The sequence below is a fragment of the Heteronotia binoei genome, chromosome 1 (genome assembly GCF_032191835.1).
Source record: "Heteronotia binoei isolate CCM8104 ecotype False Entrance Well chromosome 1, APGP_CSIRO_Hbin_v1, whole genome shotgun sequence".
Taxonomy (NCBI): Eukaryota; Metazoa; Chordata; class Lepidosauria; order Squamata; family Gekkonidae; genus Heteronotia; species Heteronotia binoei.
This window is the reverse complement of record NC_083223.1, coordinates 283,107,228-283,119,438: the sequence shown is the minus strand read 5'-3', so window position 1 is coordinate 283,119,438 and position 12,211 is coordinate 283,107,228. Positions and strand designations below refer to the sequence as shown.

Sequence of the window (12,211 nt, the reverse complement as noted above, 5' to 3'; positions counted from 1 at the left end):
TAAGAACAGCCTGCAGAGCCCCTTCTCCCAATTCTGCTGGGCGAGGGACTCATCTAACCAGGAAACAGCCCTATCTTCCTCTCCCATCAAGTTTGACCTGTTGTGCACCTTTACCCAGAAGCAGATGTTTACAAAGGGCAGATTTGCATGACTAAGCTCCTCCTCATTATCTTTAAAAACTTAAGGTAATTGAGTCCAGGTAGCTTTTGCAGAACTTTACGATGATTTACACCAGGGGTGGCCAGTGGCTTGGAGCAGTCACTTAAAGTTGCTTTCTTTCCACTTCTACCTCCCTCCTCCCATTTATTTGCTTTCCTTCCAACTCTCAAGCATCTGATGTTCATGTCTTGCAGCTCTCAAACATCTGACATTTATTCTATGCGGCTCTTATGTTAAGTTTGGCCATCCCTGATTTACACTGACCACCTTTAGCCACCTGTCATTTTTGAGAAGAGTCTCACAATCACACTTCTGATGCGCTCGGTTTGGGAAATTAAGAGCTTAAGAGAACATAAGAGAAGCCATGTTAGATCAGGCCAATGGCCAATCCAGTCCAACACTCTGTCACACAGTGGCAGGGTGATTAACATGTGGAATTCACTGCCACAGGAGGTGGTGGCGGCCACAAGTATAGCCACCTTCAAGAAGGGTTTAGATAAAAATATGGAGCACAGGTCCATCAGTGGCTATTAGCCACAGTGTATGTGTGTATATAAATTTTTTTGCCACTGTGTGACACAGAGTGTTGAACTGGATGGGCCGTTGGCCTGATCCAACATGGCTTCTCTTATGTTCTTATGTTCTAATTTTTTTATACACACACACACACACACTGTGGCTACTCTCTAGTAGTTCCTTTGGTTCTAGACTACCAGATTGCGTGTGAGGACATGGACTATTACACTTCTGTCAATTTCTTAAGCTCCCCTAAAATTCAGTAGTTGCTTCAGAAATGTTAAATTATCCTGACACCAGCTGAATTTTAATTTAGGTCTGCTTATACATGGTGAAACTATGGGCTGTGGAAACACCAGCTGAGCTACCAGCAGCAAATTGGCCAAATACAAGCCACTGGTCTCCATTAACTGGAAACACCTGGGCCAGCTCCATGAGATACCAGGATGAGAGCCCCTGGATACCAGAATCAAGAAACTGTAAGGAGTGGCAGTGGTGGTAGAAGGTTATAAGTCTTCCATCGGTTGAAATGAGCTCCTTAACTCCATAGTACTTCTCAAGTCCAGGTGCTTCCTGCAATCGATGCCTACCCTCTTGATAATGCAAGCCAGCTTATCTGGGACCAGTGCTGGTTTGAGGTTTTGGGAGTCCCTGGCCAGACAGAGCCCAGGCCCCCTTTCCCACAAGCCTGCCCAGCCCGTGATCACAGCCACCCCTCCCCCACAACACCGGCTGTTGTGTGCTGCTGCTGTGGAGCTGCCTCTATCCCACACCTGCCTGTTTCCTCGTCAATGCTGAGAAGGTGAGCACATGGCTGGCGGAAAGCTTGTGAGCAAATGAGCAAAGGCACACGGACATGTCATGGGGAATCACAGAGTTGGAAGGGACCTCCAGGGCCATCTAGTCCAACCCCCTGCACAATGCAGGAAATTCACAAATACCTCCCCCAAACACACCCCCAGTGACTCCATGCCCAGAAGATCCCTGGCCAAACTGGCCTAGAGAAAAACTGCTTCCTGACCCCAAAGTGGCGATCAGAATTTTCCTCGGCGTGCAAGAAAGAACAAGAGAAGCCCGAATTTATACCCGGGCCCTTCACTCAAAGTGGCTCACAGTCTCCTTTCCCTCCTCACTCCACAACAGACACCCTGTGAGAAGAAGATGATGAAGACATTGGATTTATATCCCGCCCTCCACTCCGAAGTCTCTGAGCGGCTCACAATCTCCTTTCCCTTCCTCCCCCACCACAGACACCCTGTGAGGTAGATGAAGATATTGGATTTATATCCCGCCCTCCATTCCAAAGAGTCTCAGAGCCGCTCACAATCTCCTTTCCCTTCCTCCCCCACAACAGACTCCCTGTGAGGTGGGTGGGGCTGGAGGGAGCTCTCCCAGCAGCTGCCCTTTCAAGGAGACAGTCTCAGAGCAGCCTACAATCTCCTTTCCCTTCCTCCCCCACAACAGACACCCTGTGAGGTGGATGGGGCTGGAGAGGGCTCTCCCAGCAGCTGCCCTTTCAAGGAGACAGTCTCAGAGCAGCCTACAATCTCCTTTCCCTTCCTCCCCCACAACAGACACCCTGTGAGGTGGATGGGGCTGGAGAAGGCTCTCACAGCAGCTGCCCTTTCAAGGAGACAGTCTCAGAGCAGCCTACAATCTCCTTTCCCTTCCTCCCCCACAACAGACACCCTGTGAGGTGAGTGGGGCTGGAGGGAGCTCTCCCAGCAGCTGCCCTTTCAAGGACAGAGTCTCAGAGTGGCTCACAATCTCCTTTACCTTCCTCCCCCACAACAGATACCCTGTGAGGTGGAAGGGGCTGGAGAGGGCACACACTTAAACCACTACACCAAACTAAGTGGAGCGCAGAGATCTCTGAGAGAACTGCTCTTTCGAGAACTGTGACTGATCCGAGGTCACTTCAGCAGCTGCAGGAGTGGGGAATCAAACTCGGTTCTCCCAGATTAAGAGTCCGCGCACTTAACCAGTACACAGAACTGGCTGTACACCAAAGGGGCATGAGAACTAAGTGCTGATGTAACCCTTCCTGCACTCTCTTATGATATGCCCAAGTTCACAGAATCAGCACTGCTGTCAGACGGCCATCTTGCCTGTTTAGAAACCTCCAAAGGAGATGAACAGGTGGTGGTGGTGAGATCTGTCACAGTGGGCCCTGCTAGAAAACCTGGTTGTCCCACCTAATCCCGTCTGGGTCAGTTGTGACCTCCCTGTTGACAACGTTAAGGGGGCTTCCACTCAGGTTAAGACCGGCCCGTCAGCCAATATGAGTTTGGCCACAGACACAACTGCATTTAGTTCCATCTGTTCCATATTTCTGCTTCAGAAGAAGCCAAAGACGACGAGTAAACAATGGTTGTATTAGACAGTTTATGTAAACGAGTAAGCCAGATAGCACCGTGATCTTTATGCTTTGCTTTTCAGTTTTTCGCACCTGTCGTAGTTTGGTCTGAACAAATCTTAACAGTACAGTGAAAACTCAGTCCAACCAACTCCAATTTGAATCAACTTAAAACTCTTGTTTTCTAATAACTGAGTTCAAGAGCCTGAAGAAGTCCACAAACTGTCATCCTGAACCTTTAAAAGAAAAAAAAAAAACCCCAACAACCTGAATTTCAAGATTGTGCTTCAAATGCAATTGCATTGCTAAGCAAACGGAGTCATTTTGATTCTTTATTAGAGACAAATATGACATTCGTTTGTAATTTTAGCTTAAAATTTAATTTGAAAGAACTAGAAAATACCTAGCATCTATTCAAAATGCCACCTCAACTGGGAAGGAAAAAAGGCTATCCAAAGGACCTCACGCTGTAGCCAGCTGCTCAATGGGAGGCGTCAACTGACTATGCCAAAAAATACTGCGTGTCACTTTGAGCACATCAGTCAGAGAACTTTCAGGAACGTCCATAATTTCTCATTTAAAGAGGGCTAAAGAATCGTTTCAAAAACTGACTCTGATCCCATGTTCAAAACCCTCTTTTGCAACCTTACCTAAAGATAAAGCTCTGCAAAAATGTACACTTTGTACAGTTTAAGACATATGTACAGAGCACTGCTTTGTTTTAACATATTTACAGTCTGTGCCCCTTCTCACATAGCTGCATGTGCTTTGGGAGCTATGGCAGTATATGCTTCCAAGACTTATTCGGGGTGGGGGGGTGGGACCGAAACAAAATGGCAGAGCTACATACAAAAAGAATCAGCCCTTATAGAGAATACAAATGAGGAATTGCTTCTTTGAGGTTGTTAAGTCCATGACTGTCCATACGGACAACACCATTGCGTCAACCAACAGGTAAAGGCATTCTGTGTACACCTGAAGATCCTTCTTTTTCACACCACGCGATGCTTCTTCCACTTTGTCCCAAGCTCTACCCGCTTAAGAGATGAGAGTTCAGACACCACTTGGCCTAAGATTAGGGCCCTGGGCCAATGGAATACCACCAAACAGATCTGCAAGTTATTACACCAAGCCCAACGGAGCTGGAGGCTGGTCTGAGTGGCATTCGGATGGGCTCCGAGTCCTCTTAACTTCCTCTCGCGTTGCTTCTAGGAAGCCAACTCCAATTTCTTTACATTCAGATCTCCTCCCACCTGCAAAACATCCTTGTTGGCCAACTTCTATAAACTGGCAGTTCTCACCACCAAATACTCCACAGGATTTCCCGAGGTTTATTCTCCCATCAGCTCAGTTTCCCAATTGCAGCAGGAACAGGGTATGGTCCAAGCTGGCTCCGCACAGGGAGCGCTCCCCTCGGCTCACCGGATCATGTAGGCCAAGCCCGCTCCGATGCCGGCAACACTCGCAAAAGCCATCAGCACGTTCCTGATGCTGCCTTCTATGTCCTCGACGTGGAAGAACTTTACGAACCCCTCCTGGAAGAAAGAAGTGGGTTGTTAGTTGCTTCTAAGCACTGGCAGCTGAGCATGTTCTGCATGATGGAAAAATAAGATGTTCACACAGCAAGTGAGGGTCACAAAGATCTCTAGAACATGCGGCCTGAGGGCCGAATCAGGCCCCCGGAGGGCTCCTATCAGGCCCCTGAGCAACTGGCTGTCATCTGCTTCCATCAGCATCTCAACTTGCTTTGCAAGGCTTGCTCAACTGCACAGGAGCTACAGAGCAAAACCTCAGTTTTCTCCATTGGTTGAGGCATGTACCCCTCCTGGTCCCTTGGGAAGGGAGGAAAAGAGCCACAGCTTCCTTTGCCCAGTTCCCTGGATCCTACTAGGGAGGGACAGTGGCTCAGTGGTAGAGCATCTGCTTGGTAAGATCCCAGGTTCAATCCCCGGCATCGCCAAAAAAGGGTCCAGGCAAAGAGGTGTGAAAAACCTCAACTTGAGACCCTGGAGAGCGGCTGCCAGTCTGAGTAGACAATACTGACTTTGATGGACCAAGGGTCTGATTCAGTATAAGGCAGCTTCATATGTTCACTGCAGAAATACAAAGAAAGCACCTTTAAAACCAACAAGGGCTAATGTTCTAAGCATGTGTTAATTTTAAAAAAAAAAAACTTTAGTCATGTTTGTCTGTGCCCTTTAAAAAGTTTATATCTCTGCTATCTAATCTTAAATAGGTACACACACAGACCGGCACGAGAAGGTCTCATTTATGTCAGATCAGGCCCTCATAACAAATGAGTTCGACACCCCTGCTCTAGGGGATGTTTGGGGCATCAAGAAATGGCAAGGGACAATATATTTACATCTGAGTCTTGCTCCCCTCACCCCATCCCCTGTCTTCAACAAGATCCCATACTTTTAAAAGCTCCTTTTGTGGGAAAACAGAGCTTTGCAGTGACAAAGGAAGACAGCCGTAGAGTAAAGGCTTCTGGTAGAGGCCTCACTTCAGCCTCCAGATGCGTGTCCAATTACACCTGGAAGGAATTACCAGATAAAGAGCAATGGAACAACATCCTTTATGCAGGAGGTCCCGGGGTCAATCCTCAGCATCTCTATTTAAAAAGGACCGGGCAGGTGATGCGAAAGATCCCTGCCTGAGATCCTAGAGAGCCACTGCCCCTCTGAGCAGACACTACTGACAATGACCAACGTTTTGACTCAGTATAAAGCAGTTCGGTGTGTTCAACTAAGCCCCGCAATGACTCACTTACCCAAGCATTGTGACTGACCAGCCATTCTCGTTTGTCTTTCACCAGCACGTCGGTGATTATTTCTGCCAAAGGAATGATGTTGCTCTCCTGGTTTATACTCTTCAGGTGTTTTGCAACAAAGCCACCAAAGGAGATGAGAGTCAGAATCCGCCCCCAGTTTGTCACGCCATCGCTGAAAACGTGCATCGCAACTTCTGAAACAGACTTCAGGTCATCCTGGTTCTTGATTTCCAGCTTCTTAAGCATTCCTGAGTGGGAATGAATGGATGAGCATTAGGTGAGGAAGAAGATATCGGCTTTATATCCCGCCCTCCACTTCGAAGAGTCTCAGAGCGGCTCACAATCTCCTTTGCCTTCCTCCTCCACAACAGACACCCTGTGAGGTGGGTGGGGCCGGAGAGGGCTCTCACAGCAGCTGCCCTTTCAAGGACAACCTCTGCCAGAGCTATGGCTTACCCAAGGCCATTCCAGCAGGTGCAAGTGGAGGAGTGGGGAATCAAACCCGCTTCTCCCAGATAAGAGTCCGAACACTTCACCACTACACCAAACTGAAGGAACATAGGCTGGGGAGAAAGCACCGTGCCCATTTCAAATGTCATTAACTAAGGTACCACTCTCAGCTCCAAACAGAAGAGACCATGAAGAAAAAATTATTTGGGGGCAAAATTTTTCCATACACGATCACCCCAGCAGTTGAGAAAGTAAGCAAATGAAGATGTGTTTTAGAGCAGCTTCAAAATCAGCCCTTTCAAGGTTGAAGGCCAGACATACAGGCTCTTCTATTCTTTGTATAAAGCAAATAAAAGGATATCTAAAGAGCTACAGAACTGTTGACTTTTCTTCAAGGCAGTCTCAGCACAACTGTACAAGCCACTGCTCTGCTATGAGCCAATTACTCAGTACCGCTTAGGAAATTCAAGGGCGGCTGGAAAAGTTATCTGTGTCAGAACAAGGCAAGCTGCATCTACGTAAGTGTTGTTTGCTTTACGGTAAGGCACTTACTCAACAGGCTTAAAGCTAAGGAAACCTGTTCCCATGGAACTCAGCACCTTTAATGAGTTCTCCCAGCCATTTCTTGTCCAGGAAAGGAGTATTTGCTCGGCAGGAAGCCTACGCCGTTCTGCTTTCTGCATAATAAGGGTTTAAAGGAACCTTATCTCTAGCATCTGTTCACAAAGCTACTGTCAAGTTTCAAAGATGATTTTCTTATCCAGTAAGAAGCTGCTCAGAATCTCAATATCATGACCTTCGATGCTGTGGAACCACACAAGTCCAACTTTTGGAATGTTCCCAGTTAATGGACTTTTGAGGGCTGCTTAACAATGTTCAGTATTCAGTACACTAGCAGAATACCTTAAAGGTCTGAAGCAAGCAATGAGCTCCCAGGAAACTGGCAGCGAATGAGGAGGAAGTTTGATTTTAGGCAGGCACTGTGATCGTCAATGACCATGTTTACAGACAGCGAGTCTTCCTTCGCTTTGTGGGCAGGATGTGAGCAAGAGCTCAAGCTAATCTATAACCAGATTATCTGCATGCAAGGGGTTTTTTTTTACTCCACCTCCCAGCGAGCAAAGTTCAGTTTCGTTTCTGCTTGCTGCTGCTTTTGAAACCCTTCTCAGCCCTCTGCAAATCTCCCTGCAGCACAAGGGGGGAGGGGGTAAGGGGAAGCACAGCAGAGCCACCCACACACACACACTGCTTGCGACCAGGGTGGGCTCCCCCTCCTTCAACAGCAGAGCCAGGCTGGCTTCCCCCCCACGGCAGAAGGGAAGGGCTGGGAAGATCCCAAGCAGCAGGGGAAAAGAAACTTTCCCCCCTCTGCTTCAGACCCTGGAAAGTCACTACCCAGAAGACCTGGCAATACTGACCTTGACAAACACTCAGGGTCTGACTTAGAATAAAGCAGTTTCATCTCCCCCTACCCCCACGCCCTTCACTCCATGTCCAAGTACAGTTTCAGGAACCAACTGTGGAATTCACTGCCACAGGAGGTGGCGGCTACATGCATAGCCAGTATCAAGAGGGGATTGGATGAACATCTGGAGCAGAGGTCCATCAGTGGCTATTAGCTACAGCGTATTGTTGGAACTCTCTGTCTGGAGCTGTGATGCTCTTGTTCTTGGTGCTTGGGGGGGCACAGTGGGAGGGCTTCTAGTGTCCTGGCCCCACTGGTGGACCTCCTAATGGCACTTGGGTTTTTTTGGCTACTGTGTGACACAGAGTGTTGGACTGGAGGGGCCATTGGCCTGATCCAACATGGCTTCTCTTATGTTCTTATGGGACACAGAGTGTTGGACTGGATGGGCCATTGGCCTGATCCAACATGGTTTCTCTTATGTTCTTATGTGACACAGAGTGTCGGACTGGATGGACCATTGGCCTGATCCAACATGGCTTCTCTTATGTTCTTATGTAAGCTTTCAACATGCTCTCAACTAAATTTATCCATTTATTTATACCACACTTTTCACCTCTAGTGGCGACCCAAAATAGTTAATACTACTCTCCTCTTTTTCCATTTTAGTCCTCACAAGTCTATAAGGAAGTCCTCACAAGTCTACAAGGGTGTGATAGGGCTGCCAGGTCCATATATATATATATATATACACACACACACACATATATATGTGTGTGTGTGTGCACATATACATATATGTATTTGTGTATGTATATATATGTATGTGTGTGTAAACACACACAGGAGGGACGGTGGTTCAGTGGCAGACCATCTGCTTAGTAAGCATAAAGTCCCAGGTTCAATCCCTAGCATCTCCAACTAAGAAGGTCCAGGCAAATAGGCATGAATAACCTCAGCTGGAGACCCGCTGCCAGTTAGAAGAGGGATGGTGGCTCAGTGGTAGAGCATCTGCTTGGTCAGCAGAAGGTCCCAGGTTCAATCCCGTGCATCTCCAACTAAAAAGGGTCCAGGCAGATAGGTGTGAAAAACCTCAGCTTGAGACCCTGGAGAGCCACTGCCAGTTAGGGGAGGGATGGTGGCTCAGTGGCAGAGCATCTTCTTGGTAAGCAGAAGGTCCCAGGTTCAATTCCCCGCATCTCCAACTCAAAAGGGTCCAGGTAAATAGGTATGAAAAACCTCAGCCTGAGACCCTGCAGAGCCGCTGCCAGTTAGGGGAGGGATGGTGGCTCAGTGGTAGAGCATCTGCTTGGTAAGCAGAAGGTCCCAGGTTCAATCCCCACTGGCATCTCCAACTCAAAAGGGTCCAGGCAAGGAGGCGTGAAAAACCTCAGCTTGAGACACTGGAGAGCCACTGCCAGTTAGGGGAGGGATGGTGGCTCAGTGGCAGAGCATCTGCTTGGTAAGCAGAAGGTCCCAGGTTGAATGTCCGGCATCTCCAACTGAAAAGGGTCCAGGCAAGGAGGCGTGAAAAACCTCCGCTTGAGACCCTGGAGAGCCGCTGCCAGTCTGAGTATACAAGACTGATTTTGATGGACCGAGAGGGGTCTGATTCAGCAGAAGGCTAATTTTAGGGGAGGGACGGTGGCTCAGTGGTAGAGCATCTGCTTGATGAGCAGGAGGGCATCTCCAACCCAAAAGGGTCCAGGCAAGTAGGCGTGAAAAACCTCAGCTTGAGAGCCTGGAGAGCCATGAATGGGGCTGTGGCTTAGTGGTCGAGCATCTGCTTGGGAAGCAGAAGGTCCCAGGTTCAATCCCCGGCATCTCCAACTAAGAAGGGTCCAGGCAGGTAGGCGTGGAAAACCTCAGCTTGAGACCCTGGAGAGCCATGAATGGGGCTGTGGCTTAGTGGTCGAGCATCTGCTTGGGAAGCAGGAGGTCCCAGGTTCAATCCCCACTGGCATCTCCAACTAAGAAGGGTCCAGGCAAGTAGGCGCGAGAGGTTCCGATTCAGGTGTAAGGCAGCTTCACGTATCTCTATGTGTATACACGCACAGATGAAGCTGCCTTGTGCCCCTCAAAGCGAGCAGGACATTCACACTCCCCCCCCCCGTGGCTGCTGCGCATGCGTCTCCCCGCCGGGCCGCCCACCTTGGAAGGCCATCTGGTGCTTGCCGAGGACGCCGTCGCCCACCCTGCGGAGCGTCTGGACGGCGCGGGCCACGCGGGGGGCGCCGGGGCGGGCGGGGGCGGCCTTGGCGGCGAGGGCGGCGGCGTCGGCCACGTCCAGCAGGTAGCGCAGCACCACCTCCAGCGTCTCTGCGCGCAGCTCGTCTCCTCGCGCGGCTTCCGCCTCGTCCTCGTCGCTGGAGGGCAGCGAGGCGGTGGGCGAGGGCACCACCGCCGCCTCCTCCTCCTCCTCCTCCTCCTCCGCCGCCGCCTCAGGCTCGACGCCGTCCAGCTCGTCTTCGGGCAGCGGCAGCTTGGAAGGCCTCGACGGCGAGGGCGCCCGGGGCCAGCCAATCAGCGCGCGGGGCGCCCCCTCCAGGGGCCCAATCAGCGACCGGGGGGCCCCGGCGCGAGGCCCCCCGCCAATCAGCGCCCGCGCCCCGTCAGAGGGCGGCCAGGGGCCCGGATGTCCCCTCAGCGGCGCCGCTTCCCCTCCTGAGGGGCTCTGGCCGGCGACCCCCGGAGAGCTCGGAGCCACCGCCGGCGCGCCCCCGCAGTACAAGTTCAGCCCGATCATCTTCTGCTTGAGCGATAACATGGCCGACTCCTTCGCGTCGTCCGTCTTCTGCGGGGGGGAGGCGCGGCGGAGCAGCCGTTGGGCCGTATATATAGAAGCGCGGGCGTGGCCTGACGTCAGCGCGACGGGGCGTGGCTTCGGGTAGGTCCCGCCAGCCTGGCAGAGGGAGGGGGCGGGGCGCCGGTGATGGACAGGGAGGGGGCGGGGCCGCCGCGGGAGGGAAAGAAACTTGAAACTTTAACAAAGAGCGGGGGAGGGGGGACTTCCGGTTCGTCCATGGAGGGAAAAGGTGAAAGGTCGTTTCCACCCCCCCCCCCGTGACTCATGCGTGGGAAATTCTGTGAGGTTCTCTTAGCCCAGAATAAAACCATTTTTTTTTTTAATTATTTTTTTGGCCAAATGTTATCAATGCAAAGAGTCGAACTCGACTGTGCGACTGAACAACAACACAATCAATGGAAACTTGGAAACCAAAACAAATAATGGGATTTCCCACCATTTCCCTGGGGCTGCTAGCCAGATGTGCAATCCTTGGATAGACATGGGGTGAGTCCTGCGGTTGCCAATCCCCAGCTGGGGGCAGGGAGCCCCAGGTTTGGAGGCCCCCCCCCCCCCCCGCTTCAGGGTCATCAGAAAGGGGGAGGAAAGGAAATGTCTGCTGGGAACTCCATTGCTCCCTATGGAGACCGATTCCCATAGGGAATAATGGGGAATCGATCCGTGATCATCTGGGACTCTGGGAGCGCAGCTTTTTTGAGGCAGAAGCGCCAAATTTGCAGCACAGCATTTGACCCTCCCAAATGATCCTCCTCAAATGACCCTCCCAAGTTTTAAAAGGATTGCACCCAGGGGGTCCAATTCCATAAGCCCCCAAAGAAGGTGCCCCTATCCTTCATTATTTCCAGTGGAGGGAAGGCATTTAAAAAGTGTGTGGTTCCTTGAAATGTGACGGGCAGAACTCCCTTTGGAGTTCAATGCTGCTTGTCACTACCTTGGTCCTGGCTCCCCCCCATGTCTTCTGGCTCCACCCCCAAAGTCTCCTGGCTCCACTCCCAAGGTCTCCAGATATTTCTTGAATTGGACTTGGCAACCCTAGGGGTGACCAAACTTAGAAACATAGAGTTGGAAGGGACCTCTAGGGTCATCTAGTTCAACCCCCTGCACAATGCAGGAAACCCACAGATACTTCCCCCTGAATTCACAGGATCTTCATTGCTGTCAGATGTCCATCCAGCCTCTGTTGAAAAACCTCCAAGGTTTTGCTTAACTTGCTTAATGTCAGATGTTTGAGAATAAACATCAGATGTTTGAGAGCCACAAGGCATGAATGTCAGATATTTGAGAGAAGGAAGGAAGGAAATAGATGGGGAAGGAAAGGGAGGGAGAGGTGGAAAGACAACAACTTTAAGAAGAAGATTATTTTGGATTTATATCCTACCCTATACTCTGAATCTCAGAGCGGTCACAATCTCCTTTACCTTCTCCCCCCCCCCCCCACAACAGACACCCTGTGAGCAATGTTCCCTCTAAGCTACAGAGTCTCAGGAGGAAAAATTCTACTTTGTGAACTGCTGGCATTCAAGTTGTGAGCTACTGGCGTTAAAGCTGTGAGCTACTGCATAAATTCAGTGTGCTCTGGGAACATCCTTCCTGAGCTAAGACAAAAATGTGTGAGCTGGAGGCTAGAAATCTGTGAGCTACCTCACGCTAACTTGGCTTAGAGGGAACACTGCCTGTGAGGTAAATAGGGCTGAGAAAGCTCTGACAGAAGCTGCCTTTTCAAGGACAACCTCTGCCAGAGCTATG

The 12,211-nt window shown here is 50.5% G+C and overlaps 1 protein-coding gene across 1 annotated transcript; it reads right to left on the bottom strand.

Annotated features, from left to right (window-relative positions):
- Positions 1-3,046: 3,046 nt before the first annotated feature.
- Positions 3,047-10,445, bottom strand: LOC132584604 (induced myeloid leukemia cell differentiation protein Mcl-1 homolog). The gene is made up of 3 exons (XM_060256510.1): positions 9,811-10,445; positions 5,805-6,052; positions 3,047-4,566 (listed from the first exon to the last, which is right to left on the bottom strand). Exons 1-3 carry the CDS (start codon positions 10,424-10,426, stop codon positions 4,450-4,452), a joined length of 981 nt encoding a protein of 326 aa, XP_060112493.1. The 5' UTR covers positions 10,427-10,445; the 3' UTR covers positions 3,047-4,449.
- Positions 10,446-12,211: the final 1,766 nt, after the last annotated feature.

What these genes read in the sequence shown, in the direction of transcription:
- LOC132584604 (XM_060256510.1), bottom strand. Translation starts at nt 10,426, where the DNA reads ATGTTATCGCTCAAGCAGAAGATGATCGGGCTGAACTTGTACTGCGGG. An exon ending in GCACCAGATGGCCTTCCAAG is followed by an intron (nt 6,053 to 9,810) that starts GTGGGCGGCCCG and finishes ATTCCCACTCAG; the next exon opens with GAATGCTTAAGAAGCTGGAA. An exon ending in TGGTCAGTCACAATGCTTGG is followed by an intron (nt 4,567 to 5,804) that starts GTAAGTGAGTCA and finishes TCTTTCTTCCAG; the next exon opens with GAGGGGTTCGTAAAGTTCTT.